The following is a 25,927-nucleotide window of genomic DNA, read 5'->3' on the forward strand; positions in this document are numbered from 1 at the left end:
TATCACAAAACAGTCCTACCATGCCACGCTTACAGGTGGATTTAGTGCTGCGGGTTGAGCTCTACCTCCTCTCACGTACAGTGAGAAACCCACGGCAGTGCCGCTAATTTACACGTTCTCTTGTTAGCTATTCGTTAGTCACAGTCAAGTGTGACAGTTGAGCAACAAGTACAAACTACATTGTAGTACATGATATTTTCATTGCGTACAGCCTCTTAATGAAATTACTGTCAGAATGGGTTCATTAATTCAGAAGACTTTTGTGTAGTAATTTAAACACAATGAAACATTAACTATTGTGTGCAAATGTAGAATTTTTTCTCTTTGGTATTCATGATGTCTAATCTGACTCCTTGTGTACTACTCAAACGAACAAAGGGTAATTATGCAGGTGAAATATTCACTGAAAGACTGCAAGCAAAAGCTCAAAGATGAAATTAGGCTTTAGTCTAACTTGTTTAAGGTTTGTATAGTCTACACCATCATTTTTAGTTTCAGGTCTCTGATGCTCTTCACTACCATCACTGTAACCAGATGTGTCATTTTCATACTACAACCATTTCCAAAATACATTACATATCTTCTGCTTATTGTTTTATAAAGAAGTGGTAGAGGTCCAAACTTTGATTAGTGTTTAAAAAAAATAAACTTTTGAAGCATGTTCAGTATTTTTTATGGAATATCCACACTTTTAGCTGTGAATCAACCCCAAAAGAATAAAATAGCATGCGGCAAATTTAGTGTACTATATTTTCTTGGAACAGTATATAACACATTTTATGCAAGTACACATGATCATACATAAACGGTTTCTTGTGTGTTAACATCTTCCTTTGTAATTAAGGTGCTGGTAAATTTTTCTGGTCATAAAATCTTTTTCTTTCTTTTGTAGTCCTGTGAAAAGACAAACATTCATGTTAATCAGTGAGTACCCTTGAGTCTTTTCCTAAATGGGGGGAGGAACTCTAGCAGAAAATGCCAAAATGATCAAATGAACCTTTGAATTTCCCAATTTCCTGCAAGGTCCTTTGACTGAGGGAAGAAAACAAAAAAAGCTTGTTTTGGCTGAATTGAGTTACTGTAGATTTAGTCCATCTTGAGTCCACCCAACAGACAACCAAGACAAAAAACTACAGTTCCCAATATACAACAGTGGTATCCATTGCATTTGACTTGATATTCAGTTCCACTCTGTCATCATGGCAAAACTAGGTGACCTCACCATTTGTGATATATCAGACAGAAAAAGTACAGCATTCTGTATTTTAAAAAGAAAAAAAGAAAAAACCATGTCTGAAAGCAGCACTTTGCATGAAAAATACTTAGTATGAAACCCCAGCAGCTGACTTTTCCACCATTTTTTTTAATATTTGTCTATTTTGTCCTAATCAAACCATCCAGCCACACCTCCCCTTCTCCTTCCTTGGTGGTGGTGTTGTGGTGTATGGAATGCAAGGATTGGTCAAAGGGAGAGAAAAATAAATTCTCAACAATATGAAAATAAAAAATCCTGCAGGATTCAACAACTGTGCGGGGAATAAATCCTATAACGGAGTAAAAACAATATTTCTGCAGCTTACTTTTCAAAATAGTCCCGTGTATTTCTAGTCACCAAAGCAACATTTACTAGAACCCAGTTTTAAAAAATGAAAATAAAACCAGTCCCATATGACAGCTATACATTAGAACAGACTGTTAATGGACATGATGATACTGGGTTTCAGGCAACCCTAAAGTCAGTTCAAACAAAGACTGAGCTAACTGCAGCACCATAAGTTCTGTGTTTGTCAAGTATTACAGAATGAATCTATACAAAAAAAGGATGCCAAGGGATGATCCTAGAAACCTAGTGACAGTTGACAGACTGAACGGAATGATCAAGAGGAAGAGAGACTAATTAAATAATTTTTACCTACTTACCCATGTGAATGAATCTAACGAACATTTTGTTTGAAGAAAATTCAGCTGTCAGTGAATGATCTAGCAAAATGACCTGAATTTAATGAGTGAGCAAATTGAAAAAGCACCAAATGCTCTACTGATCTAACGATTCCAACCAGGATGCAGAGATTGAGCACTGATTTATTTCGGTATAGGTGCGTGGTTCAAATCATCACCTACTTTAGTAATTAAGTGTAAATGCGTTTTCAAAGCATGTGGGAAAATTTTAAATTACACATGATTTAACTCTTATTTCCCCTGCCAAACTGGTTATATGTTTATTTCACTGACTGCAAGATTATAATGAAATCCACACCAGACTACTTATAGAATGCAGAAATGCAGGATTTTTTGGTGAAAGAAGAAAGAAAGAATAAAGAAAAATAGGAAAACAAAGATAAAGGAAGTAAGAGGCGGTCATTACAAGAGAGGTTGAGTCCATACTCCTCTGATATCTGTACATCAAGTCCCCTCCCCTAACCCAGAACTTTTCCACAGGTTTAGTTGAGGAGGGTGACAAACAAGCACACATACACACGCATTCTCACATTCATACATGCTCTCAAATACAAACACGCAATGAGTCCTAGTAGGTCCCAGAATGTGTCCGTACACCTGAACCCTGCATAGGGGGCTGCTGTAAATGCCGCTGTGGGTAGTGCTGTGTTCCACTGGCTGAGAGAAGCCTGGAGCTGGCCTGCAGCACTGAGGGACTGGGGCTGCCTGCTTTTATGTTTCGCACTGTGGGTGACTGGGCTAGTCTGGACGTGTGGGAGGCTTGGCTGTTTATGGCAGTGCAGCTGTCCGAATGGCCCTGACCTCTGGTGGATACACTCATAGACCCTGAAAGAGTGCTGCTGTTTAACAGGCTGGCTTTATGATGGCTGTCTGAATAGAGGTGCGACAGGTCCATCCCTCCTGCTCTACTGGGATGGTGTAGAGTGCCCCCTGTGTGCCTGGAGTCCACTGAAGCAGGGGCAGAGGAGGAGAGCATGTCCTGGGCTACAGAAGCAGGCGTCCCCAGCCGAGAAGGATGGTAGCCCTGAACCACTGATGAAGAGGAAGGTGAAGGAGAGGAGCTGATGGAGGGATGAAAAGGAGAGGAGCTACTCTGCTGGTGGTAGGTGGAGTTTTCCAGATGTAGATCAGATTCGGCCAAATGAGGTTGCACCTGGGTAATGTCAAAGATCGAAAAAGTCAAACAAATGCACACACAAAGTAAACTTTTAAAAAATCCAAAAGAATTTGATACACATCACTGAACACAGTAAAAAAATTAATTATTAGTTTTACCTGGTGTAGGTGAACAGATGGGCTGTAGCTCTGAGGACTCCTCATGGGGGACGTCAAAGATGAACTTGGGAGAGCATACCTATCATCTTCCAGTCCCTCTGTTCATGCACACACAGACAAAGACACCAGTTGCAAAGATTGAATAGACACACAAAACTGCAAATAAACACAAAGCAAAAGATTTCTACTATTAAAAAAAAAGTTAATTTTGTAATTCCATACCCATGTCTTTGTCTCGGTTACTACCATGTTCACCAGCTCCACCATCCGACCTTTTAAGGATCCGGTCCATCTTTATATTGCCCCTCAGAACGCGCTCCAAAACTCCCTGCCCTTCCCTTAATCTCTCCACTGATGTTGGTACCATCCTAAAATATGAATAAATGTATCCACTCATCTTTTCTCACAATGTATATGTATATTTCTGACCTGTATGTATATGTATGTTCGTACCAGTGGCTGGATGTCTGGGAGTGATTCCCCAGGGTGGTGCTAAGATCAGGAGGACTGACCTCCTCTATCTGTGGGAATGGCTGATGGGCTGGAGAGGAGAAGGTGCTGTGTGGGGAGGCGGAGGGCTGCAGCAGTGAGCGTGGCCCACCAGGGGATTCAGCAGTTTGGCACAGAGAGCCAGTACGCACAGGGGTACCAATGGTGCCACCAACAGAACCTACTGGCTCAGGGTCCCGTGTTCCCTGTTTCCTTTTTCGATATTCCAGCAAAGATACCTATGTAGTGAAAATAATTACATAAAACATTTACAAAGTTGTAGATAAACAATGACATCTGAAACAGAGGGTTGCGTCACACACGCACATGCACAATAAATTACCAAAATATCCAGGATGTAACATGGCACCATCCATAGACTCAATGAGAATGAGAATGATAGAACATGCAGTGTTAACCAGCACCTTGTTATACTTAAAAAATCTGCTTCTAAACTTTGTTACAAGATGGATATCACAGTATGCACAACTGATTTCCTGATTGTTTAGTTGCCCATGCGCACACTATTTTTTTCCCTCTTTCTATCTTTCTCGCTCTTTCTCTCTCACACACACACAAACACACGTGAAAATTCTCAGCATATATGATCAACATATATTCAGTAAGGATGCACCGAAATTTCGGCCAAAATAGCAACAATTTAAATGTTTAGCATTTGGACGCATTTAATGAGATAACCGAGTTACTTCCATTTTACATGATCATTAACAGAATGTACAAAAATATAAATGCAGAAAACACTTCAGTGGTAATGGAAAATACACTCCTGTGCCAGACTATACTTTTCAGTTACATTTCAAGCTATACTTTGAAGCAGGAAAAGATTTTAAAATGCAGTGTGCATTTCATTTTTCAGTAGAATCCAATCAGTACCACAAACACTATAAGACAATGCCAGCTGACAAATTGTCTAGAACATGCATGTTTACCTTTTGAAGTGTTAAAAAGTGTTTCATGCTACTGAAATAGGTGCATACAAAGAGAGTGTTTTTAAATTGTCATACAGAATTGAATATTACAAAATAACAAAAAATACCCTTATGTAACAGTACAAATGTTTTCATACAAAAAAATTAATTAAATTCAAATACATTTCTGTCCTAAACATCAGTTAGACCAAGATTTATTTCAGTGCATCACCAACACATTGCTTAAAAAAATGTCAATTAAAAACTTGATATCAAAAGAACTGAGTGCATGATGAATACATTGTAAACACATAAATGATGCACATGTTGCTATGTCTGTAAAAGAAACAACAATATGTAATGGGTTTATGCATGTTAAAGGGTTTTTGGGCAGTACAGATAAGGAAGGCGTACTGTATGCTAATGCAAACAATATCCACATGCACACTTCTAGATGGAGGCCATGTATATAATATTCACCATATTCTGCCCTGGCTTGAATTCACGCCTTACAGCTAGTGCCTGGTAACTAGGCAAGCCTGGCAGCTGACTAACGCCACTTCCCATGGCCCTCTGCCTTGAAAAAAGTGAAGAAGAAAAGACTGCAATAGTTTTTGAGGAACAAAAAATGGAACGAGAGAGAGTATGAGGGGAACAGGGAGGAAATGTCCTGATTCATTGACACATGAAGAGACATCACTTTGTGAGTGATACAGTATTGAGGAAACATCTGTCTAGCCTTAGCTGTTTATAAGCTTACTCAGGGCAAATGACTTATTTCATTACTCTGCCTTATGGTGATCTGTATAGAGTTGGTAGCTCTGGATTTGTCATTTCTTCCAAAGTACTTGCATTTTAATTTTTTTCAGCAGTCAAGAGTTACAGTACTAAATAATACTGTTTTAAGGAGATATATGATTTGTGCCAATCAGAACTGCAAATAGAAAATACTCTGACAGTTAACATGTGAATGTACTTTGTGCGTTGAATTTCATGCAGCTTAAAAGCTTATTAACTAGTCGAGTGGCTTTTAGCTGCAGATTTCCTTGCTTAACCCATAATGGAGTAGCAAAATGCCAGTACAATTAATCCTTGTTATATGTATGGCCTTCAGTGCTCAGTAGAGGAAGACATACGTGGTGGTGTTTAAATTCTCCAGAATTTATTATTTTGCCAACTGTATGCAGTTCATATTTTAATTATCCTTAAAAACCCTTCCTGTGATTTTATACCTTTAAAAATCCAATAAAATACCAATAAAAGATAATTGGCATAAGGATAACTTGCCTTCTTCTTCTGTGGTGGATTGCTGGTATGAGGAGGCGTGCCACTCCCAAACTGAGGCTCAGGGTACGGTGAAAAAGAACCAGACCCCGGCTCAGTCATTAACCCTTGGCCACTCACAGAGCTATAATAGGATTCAGCAGGAGAGAAGCTGCCTTCTGACTGGGAATGCCTTCTGTCAGTCACAGGACCAGAGGTCAGGTTGGCATTGAGCGGAGAGCAGGTGTAGATAAGGTTGAACTCTGTCCTAAAGACCTGCTCTCGAACCTGTGCGTCATTTAAGCGTGGGCCCAATGAAGCATCACTGGTGTTAGAAACAGGGACTGGTGTTAGGCAGACACCATCTCCAGAGCCAGTCAGAGACTCTGGTCCAGTTAAGGGAAAGTCATCAGATGGAGGTGCTGGACTGCCAAGACCGGATGTCACAGAAAGGTCAGGGAAGGTGGTGATCCGCGGTGTATCAAAGTCTGGTCGCAAACAGGGCTGGAGAGAATTACAGAGACGGTCATATATCAACACAACAAGATGTAACACTGCTACCATCACTCAGTCTCTCATGCAAAAAAAATCCAACCAATATCGGTCATACCTCTGGAGAAAGAGACTCTGGTCTGTGTACAGGAGATGCCTCAGGAGATGAGATGTTCTATGGAGAAGACCACAGGTTATTTAATCCACTCTACAGCTACACTCACAAGAAACATTTACTCAATACCACTGGGATAAAAACAAGAGTGGCTTTGTTAAAGAATATTTTAGTGTTTATTCAACCTAATCTGTAGCTACCACATGGCATTGTGTAACGGATGAAGGGGACTTCTATGGGAAGTCAAATGTTAGTTATTGAGACAGTTTAAAAAACTATGAACAAAATATGAAGAAAGAGCCCCTATTAGACAAAGGTTTCCATTTGTATTGAAATCTTACGAGTTAAAAATTGTACATAATAATAGGTTGAAAAAATACTCCAAGGAAGTCAAATAATTGGCAAGTGCTGTTCTATATTTACACATTTTAGTGCACAAGCATTAAGACTGCTTATTTGCTGTTTAGTATACAGTCCTGAGCAAACATTTTAGTGAGGTGTGAAGAAATTCTGTAAAGTAAGAATGCTTTCAAAATTATATATAAACATTTTTCCTCTCAATTTTCAATGTGCTGTTTAAGTTTTTTTGAACAATAACAATAAATGGGCAATGTTAAGGACCATAGATTCAGTGGTTGGCCAAGTAAACTTAGTGAGTGTCTGCAGGCAACAGTGAAGCCTGGTGGCAGTTTCTTGCATGTTTGGGGCTGCATTTTTTGCAAATGGTTCTGGAGATTTGATCAGTATTAATGGTGTCGTCAATGCTGAGATATACAGGCAGATGCTTATCCATCTTGCAATACCATCAGTGAGGCCTCAAATTTAATCTGCAGAAGTACAAAGACCCCAAACATACAGCCAATAACATTACAAACTATCTTCAGTGTAAAGAACAAAGAGTCCTGGAATTGATGCCTCAAGCCCCACAGAGCCCTGATCTCAACATCAAGTCTGTCTGTGACAGAAGGAATTAAGACAGCATACATCTGCAGAGTATTTGTGGTTATTTGTCCAAAATGTTTGCAACAACCTAACTGCCAAGTTCCTTCAAATACTTTGTGCAAGTGTATGTAGAAAAAAGTATGCTGTTTTGCCGCTAAAGGGTGATCACACCGAGTATTGATCAGATTTGGATTTCTGCTTCTGTTCATTTGCTTTCCTTTTTATTAATTGATAAAAAAATGGATTAGCACTTCCATATTTGAAAGCATTTTTACTTTACAGCCCACCTGCTTAGAACATTTGAACAGTGCTGTATAATAAAACAAGCTGAAAGCAGATGTGTTCTTACCTCAAACTGCAAAGGTGTGTTGCACCGACTGGCAGGAAGAGACGGGAGTGGGGAGTAGGGTGGCATAGCGCCATTCTGCCTCTCCTCCTCGGCTCCTAAATAGAGCGAGCAGGAAGAGAAGAGAGGGTGTAGCAAGCTCACAGAGGACTCAGTTGGCAGTGGAGGTGTGATGGGGGACAAAGGTCGAAGCAAAAGTTCAGGAGGCGGTGCAACCGTTTCTGGCGCATACTTTGACTTCCTCTTTTTAAAGGGTGCCATTAACTCTGAGAGAACAAACATGGCATCAATGGAACTACATGTACCATTATCTTTAAACATTGTGTACAACACCTCAAAAGGGACTTTTTTTTTACCAGATCTGGAGGCCGTGCTGCTGCTGTTACTTTGGTGTGAAGAGTTAGACTCAGTTCCATCCTCCATGGAAAGAGACATGCTCTCATCCTGCGCCTGCTTTATCCACCTCTACAAAATGGAAATTAGCAGTACACTGTGGTCAGTAGCAGCAAACAGCTGGGTGCTATTCAATTTTCAACTAACAAACACCACACAGAAGGCACTGCCATTTTTTATTCTGCCAATGTGACTCCTCCTGAAACCTCATCATTCTGCCCACAATTTAACTAACCTTCTTGCAGGAGCCGTAGGTGGGATCGACGATAAGGGGCCGACGACGTCTCTCTGGGTTGAACGGAGAGCCAAAGCGAATGTAGTGTTTGGGTGTGGTACAAATGAGGGGTGAGTGTGAGAGGCCTGGCAGCATGTTGAGTGTAGTAGCCAGCACGGTAGGGTCTGTGGAGATGCGCAGAGGTCGCTCAATTGGCTCCTCTACACGGTCTGGGGCCTTGTCATTCAGCCACTCTGTCACCAAGTACTGAAGAGATTAAAAATATGACGTCATGATTACACAGATGCATTTGGTTGGATCCACAGTGTCATTTGGTTCATTATTAGACAAAATGTTTTTAAATGTGGTATTATTACTAAATTATTTCATGAATTACTGTAAGAAATTTGAAGTAATTTGAATTCATTATTAGAATTCGCTGTATGGTGCTTTCTAAAAGCATAATGTCATTTTCAGTAGACAATCTAGTTAATCAATACTACAACTTCTACAATCGTTCTTGAAAATGCAATCCAAGCATTTTCTAAAAATATATACCTAAAAATATTATACCTTTTTTGTTTTGGGACACCTCACACTTGTCTTGCTGCCTAGTGCTGTAGATGAGACTCCACAGCTCTCTCCATCCTGAGGTTGTCCAATTCCCAGAGCTCCATCCCCAATCCCCAGCTCTCCTGCACCAGCTGCAGTGCCTCCCTCTTCCCCACCTGCTGCTCCTGCCTCGGCTGCCTGCTGTGCTAAAAGTGCCTGCCTTTGGCGACGTGCCCGCTGGGCTGAGCTCGCCCGATTGCGGGATATGCGACTCTTGGGTCGTGGTTTGGAACGTGCTGGGGGAGGTTTGGGAGCAACAAGGCTTGTGGCTGAAGCCTTTTCTGACTCAACTGATGCCACATGGTCCTTGCAGAGAAAAAACAAAGAACCCCACAAAAAATGCTGAGTGAACAAAGACGCTTAAAAACAAAAAACGGGGAAGCAAACAAATTATACGGCAAGGACTCACTGAGGCAAAAGATGTACGCCGTGTGCTAACTCCTCCAATCAACCCTGCGTTGTGACCTGGGTTAACCCCTGAGGGAGAGGAGGCCCCACCTTCCTCAGGCCCCACCCCTTCCTGTTTGAAGTCGTCAAGCCCTGCACGTTCTGTACCCTGAGAAACACGTTTCCGCCTTCTTTCCAAATTCTCAAACACGTGCATGATGGCTTCTGCTTTCCGGTCCTCTCGAGACTGCAGTAGAAACCACAGGTAGCAACATTAGTTGCAGAGAAAACAGGAACAAATCCACCACTCTTCTATTCAAGATCAAACATGTCAAAAACAAATATAAACAATATAATAAATAACTGACTCGAATACAAAGAATTAGAATCTACCATAAATACAGAGTATTTGCATTTCCTTGTTCTTAAATGTAGCATTGTCTCTCTCTCATGTTTGAAATGTAGGTTTTACAGATTTTAAAGGAATGTATTTGCATTTGAGTCAAATTTTATTACTTATAAAATTAAGTTTTTTTTTTTCCACCTTAACCTTTTATACTCTTGTTGTCCTCCTTACCCGTCTATTAGGTATGGGTGCTCCCATTTCATCTACTTCCTCCTGCCCATCCTCCTGCTTTAAACCATCCATCAGACTCTCCTTTGGAACCCAAACGAAAGAATCATATTAAAGCGAGTAAACTATACTTATGACCATTAGTGTCAATGTTTTAATCACAACATTTTGTTTTTACAATAACCAAAAACAACTCAATATAAAGAAAATCCCAACAAGCAAAGAAAAAAATCCTAGCACGTGTCAGTAAACAGCACAGCACCCTGCTAACAATGCATATATTTTTGGATTTATGCAATATGCAAACTAAAATTAACACAAGTGCAAGGAATTTTGAATCACCGTGTTATTCCTTAAGTTTGTTGTGACTCATATTTAATAACAGGCAGCTCTGCCATTTTTCACCATCCACAAAGTTGTTCTATTCTGTCTATTTTTCTATATTTTATTTGTGTTCATGTTGACCTTTTCAGACCTTTAGCTGAAAAGCACAAAAAAGAAATTAGTTTTCAGGCAATGCTGTAATCAGAAATTCTACAGATAAACCTTAGATCTTGTCGGACCTAAAATTCTTCCCATTACATAGCACAGAAAGCCATATTTAGTAGCATAAGGAATTTAGCTCGTGGAGGTTAGTAGGGTGCTTGTCTGAAAACAGATTTACAAATAATTCATTTCATCGCAAGAAAAGACAACTACCTCTGCTTCACTAGTTCCATGTTCCCCATGTTCATCCAGGAGCTGATTGCTATCATCAGACACACTCCCAATCAGGCCATTTCCCTCTAACTCTTTTCGCCTTGCCCTCCTTCTGCGAGTCTCTGCTCCAGGCAGAGTAGGTAGTGGGTTCTGTGGTGGGGGCAGAAGCGCCTCAGATGGGTTCTGGTTATGCTTCTGCACGGGACAGTTCTGATTGCCTTTATGACATGCACAGTCCACCTTGTAGTTACTATCAAAGGAGATACAACAGAATTAAAAGTGTGTTTAGTGATTTATACATCAAGATTCCGAATAAAACAGAACGAAAAAAAAAATAAGAAGAAATAAGTGTGGGAGACACTGACCAGCTGCTGAATTCATAATCAAAGCCAATTGTGACCTCTGTATCTTTGGAGATTTGAGAAACAGCATAAATACACAGATGAATCATCCCTTCTGCAATCATATGCCGCACCTGATTGTGAATGTAAAAAAAAAAACGAGAGACAGAAAGCAAGACAAACTGAGTTAGAACTGGATTTTTTGGCCATGAGTTATACATTTCTGTTCAAATATCACAAAGTCTCAATTTGAGCTAAAAATTTGGCTACGTCAGTGATGCTGACTAACTTGTCCTCCTTTCCATTCCTCTACTCACCTCAGCATTGGGTGTACAGGATCTCCTAATAAAGCGAGCATCGTTGCCAAATGTCCGTGCATCTACACACATTTCTACTTCATTAAATTTGGAGTAGAACAGGACAAATGGGTAGGGCCTGAAGAGAATCACAAAGAAATACACAGCTATTCCAAGGCTTATACATATTTTTCTGCTGATCATTTAACAATTTAAAAAAGGCATATGGCAAAACAAAAGTTGCTGACTATATAACAAATTTCAACAATTAAAAAACAGGACGATTTATAAGGATTAAATACAAGTTATGACTTGGATTTATAGCAATATATAAATAAACTGGCTGGTCACATGATCAGCCACTATAGTTTGAAGTGTACTCACTTCTTGAAGAAGTGCCCATTGACCTCAAACTGTTGTTTAAGCATGACTTTGCCTCTGTACTCTATGATGAGTGTGTCAGGCTCCAGGTCCCGTGCTGCTCGCAGGATTTTTCTGTGTTTCTGCACTCGTGTTACACGGCCAAGCTGTAACTACACATACAAACATGTTTTGTTAAATATATAAGATTAGTGTGTGCCAATCTGCTTCTAAACACAGTGAATGTATTGCACCTGCATCTGAGAGCTCAACACAGTGTTGTTGCAGGCCAACTCTGTGCGGTTGATGGTGTCCATAGCGAGGGCTGCAGGGTTCGGCGAGCTCTTGGTGGCATTGTGATGGAGCTGGAGAAGTGTTTGGACATCAGCACTGTACTGATTGGCCTGAGCCTCCTCATACTGATCTGTCCACTGCCGGATACGCGTCTCCCAGCCTTCAGCTGTGTTCTCATCCAACACACTTGCTTCACTGGTAGAGTTCTAAACAAAAGAGAAAGACAAATGATTATGTAGTGATTTTACTGTTTCACCTGACCAATTACACCACAATGTTTGAAAATAACCCTATTTAATTGTATGCCATTTGCTGTAGCATGTTACTACATAATTTTCTTACCTTCATCCTTAGGGACTTTCTTGAACCCTCTCTAAAGGCCTGCAGAAAAAAACAGTTTAGATCAATGGATGCAGAATAAAATGCTGTTTCAAATACTGATCGCACAATTTTTAGCAGTGTATTTGCATGTATATACCTTGACTTTCTTAGCTTTAGGGGCAGCTCGTGTTTTCTCCGTGCTCTTCTTTCTTTTCTTAGCTTTGCTGTGTTTGACTCTGTTAACGGTGAGTGTAATGCTGGTGGGTGTGTGCTGAGTGGCTGTGTATGACACTGTGGCAGCTGAGACCTCCTCATCTCCACTTTCTGTAGCACTGCTCTCTCCTACTAACAAAACAAAAATATCCAAATTCATACACACACTGAGCACACTAAGAAAACATATCAAAGCTGACACCGCCATGCTTCAACATTTTGTATGAGTTTCCGTGTGTTCTTCTTCTACCTGACACATTGTCTTGTTTCCGATGCTGCCCATCGAGTCCTTTCCTCCTGTCCAGTCCCCTGTACACATCAAAGTAGTAAGACAAATTGCATACCACCACATTGAACAAGATAAAATGGTATTAAAAAGATTGCAATCAACAAAAAGTCTATAAAAGATTTTCTTTTTTCTGCCCATAATGGTTTAACCAGACTTATGATATAACTTGTAATTACTGCTCATGTTGTGAAATTTGCAAAAGAAAAAAGTAAATATTTCCCTATGTGATGGTTCTCAGGTTGCTACACAAATATCGATGATGATCGTATTACTATTTAAAATTAATCACCATCACTGACCACGTATATGGAGAGCCTTAAACACATTTGTTCTTACCTGCAGCTCTCGCATTTTATGAGGTAGCGATCTGACGTCAGGCGGCACTGGCACCAGCCTGATGGCACAGCGCCCTCCTCCTCCGATGAGCTATCGCTGTCGGCCGAGTTGTCAGGGTCGTTGGTGTGTAAACGGGGTCGGGGACGGCCAAGGGCGCCATTGAGCTCCAGGCGGGGAATGATGGTCTGGGAGAGTGGGGAGGCAGGAGGGGTAGGAGGGGGTGGCGCTCCATAGTTATGATCCTGACAACACACAATGGAAGACTGTTGCATCTTCAAACAATGGTGTTCAGGTATCAGAGAGAGAGAAGGACAGAGAGAGGACAAGACACAGAGAAAGGAAGGAGGGACAGCAAGAAGGTGGGAATGAAAAATAAAATGCAGCATTCAAAAAACATGCAGGACTTAACAGTTGCAGTATGGTATTTAAGCATGGAAAAACTCTACGGTGAGCCACATTTGAGCAGCTCACAGCAAACTTACAATTACAATGAAAAGTGCAATTATCCTACTAAATATGGTTCAGGCTAATGATAGCACACCAGTTAAGCTGGATTACATCCAATATAATTCTCACTGCTATACTATGACTAATACTCATGCCATGCAAGAGAAGAAATACTCACAGCATAGGGCAGACCCCGGTATCCATGATTCTGTGCGCTCCCACAGCTGTGGTTTGAGTACGTCTTCTCATTCACTGCAGGGCTCGCTTCCACTGACTCAGGACTGAGAGAGATTAAACGGAAAATATAAAACACCACTGAGATCAATGTATTAGTGCACAAAAAGTCCACAGAGAATGAAATAACCAATCATTATTCAAACCACTAGGTGGCAGTAACACAAAGATAACATGTACTGTAAGAAGCCTCCCACCATATTTCAAAATGGAACAGTTTGCTGTTTCTGTATTACCACACACACCAAAATAAGGCTTGTGTAGCTATTATATAATAGAGCAGGTATTATATAATAGTTCCAGATTATATATATATATAATTTTTTTTTTTCTTCATATATTCAATTTGTTAACTAGAGTTAACCCATTATTCCATAACATTTTGCTGTTCGCTGTTCTTATCACAGGTTACAATAATCTACTAATTAACAAACTCATTTTCATGTTATGAATTTGAAAGGTTTTTGTCTTTAAATGGTCGAACATTTGTTACCCAAAGCATTTCACTAGATTAGTGATGACCAACAAACCTAAACTCTTTTTCAAACTAGAAATGAAACTCATTTCAACAATATGCCCAGAGCCAATGTGCCAATATGTCCACGCATGTCCTCAGACAACTGTAAAAGACTTTTCAGAATGGATGCAAAATGTAACCCTTGCAAATATGTGGATATTGAAATTAGGCAGAATGCACACTTCTGATATATTTTAATAGTGATACTGATTAAGCTGAAAGAAATTTTAGACAAATTTTTGCATGGGAAGATATTTATAATTGATGAAAGGTCTGCTGAAATGTGAGTATTTCTAAGTCTTTAAGTGTGCATTACTCACTCTGATCCGGCGGCCATGTCTGTGTAAGGTGTCTCAGGTGTGGTGACTCCCAGTGCGATTGCTATGCTCATGACTTCAAGCACAGCGCCGCAAGGGAGGGGGAAAGGGGGAAGGGAGGGGGAATAGGGGATGGAGGGACAGGGGGAAAGGAGAGGAGGGGGGGAGGGAAGAGGGAATCACGAAATCCGAATGGCAGAGACAGTCCACTCCTGAGGTGGGGTGCCGCAATGCCCCTCACAGCACCTGACACACATCAGGAGACCTAGAAAGAGTAATATGGTCAGATTAACAATGATTGTCCCCAAGAATCTACATCATACTGTAACATCATGCAAATTTCCATACAAGTTACTTACTTCCATAGTTTTTAGACTGGCTACAACAAATTGATATTTTGCTAACCGATTAAATCAGCATTTATCTGGGAATCAGCCATGGCATGGTAATTAGATAAATCAGACAGCAAAATAGATTACTCTCGACATTTATAAAAGTTGTACGTTTTCTTTCTGGTTCAACTTGACTTAGCATCCGCACTTGTGGTGTCACTAATTCCCCAAGCTGCATAAAGCACATTCTGAGTATTAATAATGAATCAAATTTCCAAAAAGACAAATAACAGAATAACAGGCTGAGCTTGACTTCAGGGAATGTTTTTTTTCTAGTGACTTAAACATCTATATGCGTCCCATTTATTAATTTAGTGTATTGAAAAGCTGTAAACAAGCTGTTGTAAAAGTTAAAAGCAAAAATTCAAACAGTTTACTGTGAAAACAAATCCTAAATACCACAACACACAGGTGCACTCGATTATTCAGATACAGATTAAGATTATAAAGATGCAATATCTGAGTTGTACAGAAGGTGGCAATACATGAACGATGCATTTAAATAGCTTTTGGATTTCGTCAGTGAGTCTAAAACACAAAAATTATCAAAACACCACCATATCAATATTTTTAATATTTACTTGGAAGGATTCAATTAAACAGTGATGAATTATATAGTGATGAATTATCACAATAGCTCAGGTTAAATCATCCTTCAGCTTGTCAAATTCTGTTCTCTAGTAGTCAGTTTGTCATATTACATTGTTATATCATATTGACACATTTTTGGAGAATGTATGTCTTTCTGTACCAAAATAACATACAAGTATTCCAAGAAATAAACTTAAACTAAAAACAGGAACAAAAAAAGGAAACTATGCAACAAGATGACCGCATTATTCTTAAACCTGTAACCCAGAAAATCCCAGGAGTGATTACTCATTCAAAAGCCATTAGTTACAGCAATCTAAACACAACCAAACTCTCTGAGTTTGAAGTCGATGCAGAAATTTTTCACCTCTAATCAGGCAACATCTTAGCACCCACATGAATGGTGTTCAGGAACACGTCCCCATAGATACAGTTGCTAATGGCCCATAGATACGGTGGACAAGGCCTCTGTTTAAGTGAGCTACTAGCGCCAAAACAAATTAAGCAAATGATACATCATCCTCACCTGTCTTTTAACCTACCAGTTATCCATCTGTTCATCAAGGAGCAGCATTACTAATTTGTCTTTAAAGCTACTCCTCAGGCCTAATATTTATACTTACATTGCAAAAGATCATTAATAGGAATGATTTGTCAAATGAGCTTACTAGAAATAGCTCCTTGAGTTGGAGATGCAAGAAAATGATGAAGCTGGATAAAAGACTTTCAATTCTGTAGGAAGGCAAAGGATTTATTACTGTCTGATTTCCAAATATACATTTTGTAGTATTTTAGGATAGGCTAGCTACATCATAATTATGATTACATAACATATCAATGTGTTCAAAGTTTCTGAGAATAATATTTTACACTTAGGGTAATGCTTGTGATTCCTTGCTTGACTTGTTTGCTGCATATAAGGTACTGGTGAAGATTTTTTTTCTAATATTTGTCATTTAGTTTGATACAACTATACAGATTATGTGTCAGCTATAAGGATAACTCAGCTGATAAGTACTATCAATATGATAATCAGAAACATAAGGAATTATTTCAAATGTTCAGAAATGTTTTGAGGTTGATTGTGAAGAACAAGCACAGGCAGACTGCTTGTGCCCTACAACACAAAAATTTCTTGTTCATATTTAGCTATATGAAGCTAAACAATACACTTGCTGAATCATTGTCAAACATACTGAAGTTTTAATAAACACGTGTTAAACATACAGAAGATGGGCTAGCAAGATTTTTTTTAAACAATTAAAACAATTCTAAACAGAATCAGAATCAGAATCAGGTTTATTGGCCAAGTCTGTTGACGAACACAATGAATTTGGTTCCAGCTGTTTGTGACTCTCAAAAAAGACAGACATAAATAACACTGCAAAACCAAATCAAAACAAGTATATTTGTGAGAAATCTGACAAACACTACCTATCATGCAATTCTAAATGGCTATTTAGAGAAAGAATGCGAAACTAGGTGAATCTGTAAACAAAGGCTGTGTGTCTGAGTGTCTTCACAATGCTGATTTGTTCCAAGGCACGGAAAGCAAACTAAAATATTGATGAATGACAGAATACAAAATTATTTTGAAAGAATGAACCTTTCTGTGCTCCATAAAGTTATTCTTTCACACAAAATCTCCCCTAAACGCCAGTTTCCTATTACTGTTATCCTGCCTCTTTATACCCCCTGCTTAACAAACACACACAAACAAACGCACACAAAAAAACAAACACGCACCTCAAGAGGCCATTTTGTGGATGAGACAATGTCTATGTTTCACATCAGGCACTAAGCACTATACTCTTAGTCCATGAACTACTGACGCAGACTAGTGGAGGGACGGGTGAGGTTTTTGGCACAGGGGCCACATTATATTTCTAATACTGAGCTGTCGGTGGCATACTGCATTTTCTCCTTAGTTATGTATTCCTTTTGCATGTATATATCTGTGTGTGATATTAACCACATGAAGACATACACACATACACTCACTTGAATAGGAGCAACCATGTTAGGACTAACAATTGCCATACATTGGACAAATTTCAACCACATAAAACAGTCAAACAGGGCTAAGTACAGACAAGGAAAATCTATTCATTTTGCTGGTGAGTATTTCTAAAAAAATAAAATAAACAAAAACCTTGTGTGGTTGCTTGTACTGTATAATCGGGCTTTTCTAAAACAATGAAGTATATCTATATTTATAGATAAGATTCCATTAACATAAATGGGGTTATTACTAAACCACTTTTTAGTTTGAGACCTGGGTATTACATTTGACGCCATACTAGAGCAAGACAGTTTGGATAAAAACCATTTTCACAAGTTTCACTGCACTAAACTACACAGTAGCTTCGAAGTGAGCAGCCAGAGTAGTCACTTGTGCTGCAGAATCTGCTCACAACACTCCTTAAGATACATTGGCTATCAGTTTAAACCTGCATCCAATACAAACTTCTCCTTATGACAGTGCAAAGCCATGTAAGGCTTTATATATACATGTTCATTTCTCCTCTGTCACTAAAAGCCAATATTTATTCTTAAGTCCTCCAAATACAGCAGGACTTTTATTGACTTCGCTCCTAAAGTTTATACAACATGACATCATCAATAGAAGGACTCATATCTCCTCTTTTAATGTTTATACCTCCTTTTTGTTTACTAAAAGGGCATTCTGTGAACAAGAATACTGAGCTTTTTTAGCATTTCTATCCAAAAAATAAAAAACATGCAACGTCTCTCAGTGCTGCCCTTATATTTTTTAAAAGCAGCATGTTTCATAAACGTCAAGGGTTTATAGATTAAATAGTGCATATTGTTAGTGAGAATGTTGACTTAAACCTGGTAAACCTGTTGTTGGGCCAGATCCCATGAGCCATATTTTCCTCATGCATGACCAACTACCTGGATTTCAAGGTAGTCAGGTTTCACTTACATTTTGAACAAAATATAAAGGAAAAATTCCTTTACTGAACTGTAACATAACTGCCTCCATAGAACAAGAAGCTTCCGAAATACAAAGGGCTGTCTCTAAAACTGCATGATATAAATTTTTGAGCTTTTTAGTGTACAACAGCCATGATCGGCATGGTGATGTCACCGGTAGCACTAATGGCTCACAGCTTAAGGTACCACCTCTGCAGTTTTGCATTTTTCCTTGTGTTTGTGTGGGTTTCATCCAGGTTCTCTGGGTTACTCTTGGTGTCCAAAAAACCCATATTCTTGCAGGATCGCTAAGCTACATTGCCCCTAGTGTGGGAATGTGCATGTGCGTGATGCCCTGAGTTGGATTAAAAACTCATCTGGGGTGAATTCTTCTGTTGTGCACACACTGATCCCGAGATCAGGCATGAAACTGACCAGGATAAAGCAGTTACTGAAAATTAATACATGAACAAACATTCCTTTATACCTCTTCCTTGAAGCAGATAGGGTTAAGGCCCCACAGTTCCAGCTTGCTGGTAAGCAGGGCTTCAGCTAACAACTTTTGGATCAGTAGTCCACCACTATAACAATATCTGTGTAGTTCTGATATACATGAAGAATTTTGACACTAATCTTACCTGTCACTTCCCTATCCATTTCTTACTCTTGCGCTCACTAACTACCTATTTATTTTCCAGATATGTTTAACTCACAGTTTTTGACTGTTCCCAAAGGTAAACAAGGTTGCAAAGGCATTTCAGCTGAAGACAATAGCAAATGGACTTTGCTATAGCCAGTGTACATTGAAGCACCCAACAGTAAAAATATATAAATACAATTAAACATTAACCATATCTGAAATCAGGCAAATTTATCAAAGAAATGCAATTGCATCTGTCTATTAGCATTTTTATTTGACTGACATTTGAAAATAATGGTACCGCCAATGTTTCTTCCTGATATTTGAAAAGAAAGATATGAGAGGGTGGGAAAAACAAATAAAACCAGGACACTACAGAAAGATAGGCAGCTGCAGAATTAAAGAAAGTCAAATTCCCATAAAAAAACAGCTCTAATATCTACCCTGATACACACAGGAATGACATCATCTCTCCCAGTGCAGAAAGGGGATGGAAACAAGACAACCCACACACTAAGCCAGACAGGCCCTACCCCCTACCCCAAATTCCGCTGTAATGTCCTACCCTGTCTGCGCATGCTCTTTCTCTGCCCTTTTGGTTCTGAAGAATGAAGAAAAAAATACGTTCAAGTACTTGCCTGTTGCCTTCTATACCACTGCTCAATTTGTGCACTTTCATATGTAGTGTTGCTAACATTAGTTTTATGACCAAATGAGATCACCTGCCCTAAAGACAAAACATGCTAATGTGATTTAACTCGTCTTAATGCTATTAGATTCTTTCGACTGGGATGAAGCTTGTAAGGCTTTCAACACAAGGCGCTATACAACATGGCTCAATCTGGATATTTACAGAACAAAAAGAATGAAAACAATGGTTTGGAAATTTTTCAGTGACCATAACTACAACAAAACATAACAGCAAGTCTCTCAAACTAAACTGCAAATCAAGAATCACAAACCTATTCAGTTCTAACACAAAACAGTCACCTGAGCACTAATGATGACATCAGTCTTTCCACATCACTGACTTGTTCAAGCACAAACAAGCTTCCTGCTATCTGGACAGCCATTTTGCCTCCGGGAACAATGAATAATGTTTCCTTGTCTGACACAGTAGGAAGTAATAACACAGGCAAAGCTAATAAGATTTTGAGGCTCTGGTCAGTGTAGAGAGATTAATAAACATTAACAGAAATGTTTAGATTTCAGATTTTAAAATATGAAATATTCAAAGCCCTCCTGAAAAACCTTCATACACATAACCTCATATTATGTGTACCTTCAATAGCACAATTGTGACTTTGTTATAAAACAGTTTTATCTAAACGACACTTGCACAATAAGATTCACAGATTTGTTAAGCGGCATGCAATCAGAAAGATCTTGACACGTGATGACAACACCCTGTAAGTCAACACGTTTTGCATAATGCCTGACTATTTCCTCTAAGAATAGCCTGCATTGACTAGCCTAACTCACTATGACTAAAAAATGTAAAAGATATTTTTAATAAAATAATATTACAAGCACAGATTATGAAACTTGTTTTGTTTCATTAAACAAGTGTATGTTAGAAAACATGAAATTGGAAGCAAGGAAGGGGGCTTCATGTAACTGATCTTGTACAATTGTTACACTATAATGGCAATTTTTTTGGCTACTAGTAGTTCAGCTGCATGATCCCAAGTTCAATTCCCGGGCAGGGAGCTAATCCAGCCACTGAAGAGTTAACTCTCAGTGCCGGTCCCAAGCCCGGATAAAATGGGAGGGTTGCGTCAGGAAGGGCATCCGGCGTAAAAATCTGTGCCAAATCAAATATGCGGACCAGATGATCCACTGTGGCGACCCCAAATAGGAAGAAAGCGAAAGAACAGCAACATCATCACCATGATGGGAAATCTTTTCATTCCAATGTTCAGATTGCACCAAAAGCAAATGAGAGGATGAAGGATGCAAATTGTGCAATGATTTTCATTCTCACCCTCTCTCAAGAATTTTTGCTCTTCTCTGCAGAGCACAGCCATGAAAACACCACCCCCACTGATGTTAAAACACAAACATATGTGAACACAGAGTCCAATCTAAGGACATATGTCTTATGATTGGCTGAGAAAATCAGTAAATGCTCCAATCCTGGAACAGCGGAGTGGCAGGCGTCACGCAGTCAAGTTTTAACCCTACCATACTGTAGGGCAAAGCTGTAAACATATTCAGATCGACTACTGAGCTCCAGAACCTGAAGGTGTACTGAACATACAGTATAAAGGCTTAAGAATACAGTAAAAAACCACATCACCATATGATGAATCTGAATCACCCTTTTCATTACACTGCTTTTAATAATTCCTGAGAAAATGCTGTTTAGCTCACATATGATGAGAAAAGAATAGACCATCATTTGGACTCAGCGATCATGTCTTTTTTCAAAAAGGCAACGTTTCCCATATCCACAATACAACACTACAATTGTAGTTATATATTTAACCCAAAGAGATAGTGTGTAAAGACAAGAGAGAAAAGAAAAACTGCAATTTCAAATTATACAGTGACAGTGTTACTGGAAATCTAAATAGCAGTGAAATATCTATCAACTTTCCTTCACTGTAAGATATTTACTCATAAGCTTATGGTCTATGTCATGTTGATTCAATTCCCCACAGAAAGGAAAGGAAATACATAAGAAAGTGTGCAGAAACAACAGAAGTGAGTAAGAGGACAAGGGAATAACAGTGAGAACATGAAAAAAACTAAACTGTCTGCTCTGACTGAACATTCCTTCAGATCATCATGTTTCAGTGCAGAGAGGAAAAAAAGAGGCCCACTTTGGGGCAACAACAGACGGGAATAAATTCAGAGCAATCTATATATATAGCTGATTTTCAAAATCCTTTTTAGAAAATCAAAGGTTTCAATTTTAGTTTGATGTCATATTAGCCATTATAGCAACTGCAGTTCATAGTTACTTAATTAAAAAGATTTTGGAATAAAAATAAAATAAAATAAAAAAGCTGTAACCATTACTGACAGGAACACCTGCCTCTAAACACCCTTTTGTGAAGAGGTCATTATCCTTGAGGCTCAATGTCCTTGAAAGTTTGAAGCATTTGTTCAAGAAAATAACAGACAGTGTAAAACACAATTTTGTTAAACTGAACAGTCTCTGATTATTGTAGAATAGTTTAATTCCAAAGGACACGGGAGTTCATCTCTAAAAAGCAAATTATTCTAAATTCTTGGAAAGGACAAATTGAGAACACCAAACATGGACTCTATTACAGAACGGAGTTCAATGACAAGTCTCGTTTTGCTTACATTTAAGAATTATAAACAAACTCATGAGTATATCAATTCAGTATATAATTGACATTTTTTACATTTGAATTTAAATCTTTTGCTCGGACTGCTTAATCTTTTGACACTTCACAAAGCATTTGCTGTTTACTGAGATAAGTTGGGTGAGGGAGGCTTAGAGCTCAAATTTCACATAGTTAAAGGTGGCCAGAAAAGCAGAGTGACTAAAATAACACAGAAAAACATATTCAGAAAACAACTATGTGCAGACAGTATGCGTCAGTATACTGGTAATCTATGGTTAATACTACAGGTTTTCCAATTTCACTTCAGGCGATTAGTTAAACTGGCCTTACCATTACACACACACACACACACACACACACACACACACGTAACATTTACAGATCTCTTGCTGCTGTTTTTGAAATATTAAAGTGTGAAATATATCAATGTTAAATTGTGCTTGTGTGCATTTAGGAATGGGAAACACTGGGTCATGTATTTGTCATGATGGATGAACACAAATGCCCTCCGTTCTCAAGTCTTTCCTAACTGCAATGGCGCCGTGCTGATGTTCTTGCGGCGCTCAGGAGACGTCGTACTCATCGTGTAACAGTAACAAAATATTTCAGGCACTGTCATGGACACCTTTTGTTCACGGTCAAGGGAAACAGGGGTCCTGGTAATTAGCGACTAAAGTAGCTAGCAGCAAGCCTGGCTTACTCCAAAATGGTACGAACACACTCGCTCGTCCCGATGTATTTAATATCCGAAAAATACTATCCCCAACAACTGCTAACATGCTTGTAGGGTTAATAATGTTGTTGTTTTTTTGCCCCAGAGGCTAAAATAAGTGATAGCTGAACACATTAATAGCAGGCTGTTTAGAATAAACACGCCATATGCGATCATTTTACAGCCATAACATGGCGTTTGGGCGACGAAATCTTTCGGGACAGCAGGCTTTTTCGAAACTGACTAAAAATGTCAAAGTAAGCAATAATTAAACGGGAAATTCCCCGTTGGACGGAAAGAGCGGCAGCAAATCGTTAGCCAGCCATTGCAGCCTGCCTGCCCTCTCTCTCTCTCTCTCTCTCTCTCTCTCTCCTGTCGCTTCGACTCACTTGTTGTTGAAATAAAAATGGAGGCTAAAAAAGGAAACGCGAGCTCCCCTCTGAAATACCACCCATTTCTCATGGCCGCCGAAGAGCTTGGTGGTTGGTTCATGGGGGAGGTGGGGGTAAGATTGAAAAAAAGCAAGTCACCCTTCAAAGAGTTGGCAATGTTAGCTATCGAAATAGAGAAAGTTCAATACAATACACCAAAAACCTCCGAGTCCTTTAACCTCGCTCCAAAGTTCAGCCAGGCGAAATGAAAATAGATTTTAACTGCATCAGTCCAACAGTGGAGTGCGACAGAACTAGCAAGTAAGATTCAAAAACGCTGTAAATACATAATAGGAACACTTCCGGAAACGATTATGCAACAAATCCAACTAAACCTCCAGACATGAATATATCTGGACCGAATGATTAAAACATAGATCCGGAAAAAATATCCAAAAAAGTTACAAAAACAAATAACGCTACCTGTGGAAGACGGCGCTTCATCGAGCACAGAAACCCTTTCCCACGTATTTTACACAATTAACACGACTTACAAACGCACATACAGGGTTTTTTTTGTTGGTTTGTTTTTTTTTTTTTTAATACATCTTTTTGACCTGGACGCTAATACTAATAAATAACTGGCCTTACAAAGTCCCTGATCGTGTACCAAGCTGTTTGCAACCACATGAGAAAAGACCTGTGTGTAAAGCCAACTAGACGTTTTCAGATGACCCAGAATCTCACCAATATGCACAGAATTGTCTTTCCTCGGTTTATAAAAGTCCACTGTGTGGCAAAAACATGGTAAAATGCCCAATTTAAATTTTACAACGCTGATACACGTGAGTCTTTCGAGCAAAGAATGAGCCAGCATTCTCCATCCAGCTAACCTAGCCAACTAAAAGGAAACTGCTCAATCACACAGCTAGCTACTTTACTGGTAGCATTAAAAACGTTTAATTATCAAAATCCCACGTATATGCGCACAGTTAATCGTGTTGTGTGACCCTGGTGTTGTAAACATAATTAATAAAATGGTAAATAGGCACATAATCAGTACAAACACCAAATGTTTACATCGCCAGCCCTTGTGGAAAAAAAATTCAGGTCTCGCAGCACGAGGAACTGGTCGAAATATTGTGGATATTGGTTATAACAAACAATTTACTAACCAGAGAGCTAGCTAAGTAGCTAACTTGGACAGTTGGTTAAGCGAACATAAACTATGGCTATGTTGAAATAATTAGATTCAGTTATATTCCAAATAATGTAAATGTTAATAACAAACATCTGAGACCCTACAAATCCTTAAGACATACACAGAGATAGAAAGCTAGTTAGCATAGCTAGCTACAGAGCTGCTAAGTTATGCTGCAACTTTTGCCTTTAGTGAACCATAACATGCCATTATCTGCAAAATACCCATGGTAAAATATTTAAACTTACCAAGCCCTTCATTCCAACTCAGTTCAGGTAAAATATCCTATTGAGATAACTGGCTGTATTTAAATATTCCCACATCAAAACGAATCAGACTACGAGGCCTCTTCTTGTGACCTCGGCTTTTCCTGCGAGCTGTAAGCCGAGAGGCAGCTCCCTATCCCGGGTACCTTCCAAACTTCTCAATGTCCCTCACGCAGTGGGTGAAAGTTTCATACCCTTTTCTGTTTGGGTCATAGCACTTCCTTCAAGTGTTATTTTGAATCCCAGCTGGTTGCATCCATTTATAATGTTGTTTTACAATAATTATAGTCGATATTTATTTGGGGTAGGTACAGCTCTGTGTGTTACAAGGCTGTGATTCTAGCTCAGGTCCTCAACATTTGCAGTGGCGCCCATCCCCCTCCTCACCGGCATCGACCGCGGCTGCCAGCGAAACTGACACACAACCATAACACGGGGTTTCCGTGCGACTCGAGCAAGGGTTCAACAACGAGGCGTTCCCAGCAACGAAGCACAGCCCGCTAAATTACCATTGGTTCGAAATCTGTCAATCAACGCGCGAGAACAAACACAGAGATCTGATTGGATAAGAACAGTTAAACGTGTTCGTCGACCAAGACAGGGCAGGACTTTGTTTTTTTGGGAGGGGTGGAAAGCGTAGTCAGCTTCTGCACCGCTCGTGAGAGGGTGGACGGAGCGCGTAACGCAGACGACCAGAAAAGACCTAGTAGCTTAACGGATATTCGAAAGAAGTAAATGAGGATATCATGGGAACAGTGGTTACGTTATTAAATACACACGGCGTGTGAAGAATTTTCAATTCTTTCATAAAGGGATTATTCTTTTTTCTTGTAAACAAAATCT

General features: G+C 39.3%; 1 protein-coding gene across 4 annotated transcripts; it reads right to left on the bottom strand.

Annotated features, from left to right (window-relative positions):
* Positions 1-731: 731 nt before the first annotated feature.
* Positions 732-25,523, bottom strand: setd5 (SET domain containing 5). 4 transcript variants are annotated; one of them, XM_060868047.1, is made up of 24 exons: positions 25,067-25,523; positions 14,658-14,919; positions 13,765-13,867; positions 13,140-13,381; positions 12,765-12,823; positions 12,459-12,646; positions 12,323-12,361; positions 11,941-12,186; positions 11,711-11,859; positions 11,348-11,465; positions 11,055-11,164; positions 10,690-10,939; positions 9,994-10,074; positions 9,439-9,663; positions 8,991-9,335; positions 8,439-8,684; positions 8,167-8,275; positions 7,814-8,076; positions 6,526-6,582; positions 5,940-6,419; positions 3,688-3,962; positions 3,457-3,602; positions 3,235-3,332; positions 732-3,112 (listed from the first exon to the last, which is right to left on the bottom strand). In XM_060868047.1, the coding sequence occupies exons 2-24, from the start codon at positions 14,726-14,728 to the stop codon at positions 2,528-2,530; spliced, it is 4,485 nt and encodes a 1,494-aa protein (XP_060724030.1). In that variant the 5' UTR covers positions 14,729-14,919; positions 25,067-25,523; the 3' UTR covers positions 732-2,527. The 4 variants fall into 4 exon arrangements, with proteins under 4 accessions (XP_060724030.1, XP_060724029.1, XP_060724031.1 ...); XM_060868046.1 differs by having other exon boundaries at positions 12,459-12,643; positions 13,140-13,411; XM_060868048.1 differs by having other exon boundaries at positions 7,814-7,908; positions 13,140-13,411.
* Between the last annotated feature and the right edge of the window lie 404 nt (positions 25,524-25,927).

The sequence above is a fragment of the Tachysurus vachellii genome, chromosome 4, assembly GCF_030014155.1.
Source record: "Tachysurus vachellii isolate PV-2020 chromosome 4, HZAU_Pvac_v1, whole genome shotgun sequence".
Classification (NCBI taxonomy): Eukaryota; Metazoa; Chordata; class Actinopteri; order Siluriformes; family Bagridae; genus Tachysurus; species Tachysurus vachellii.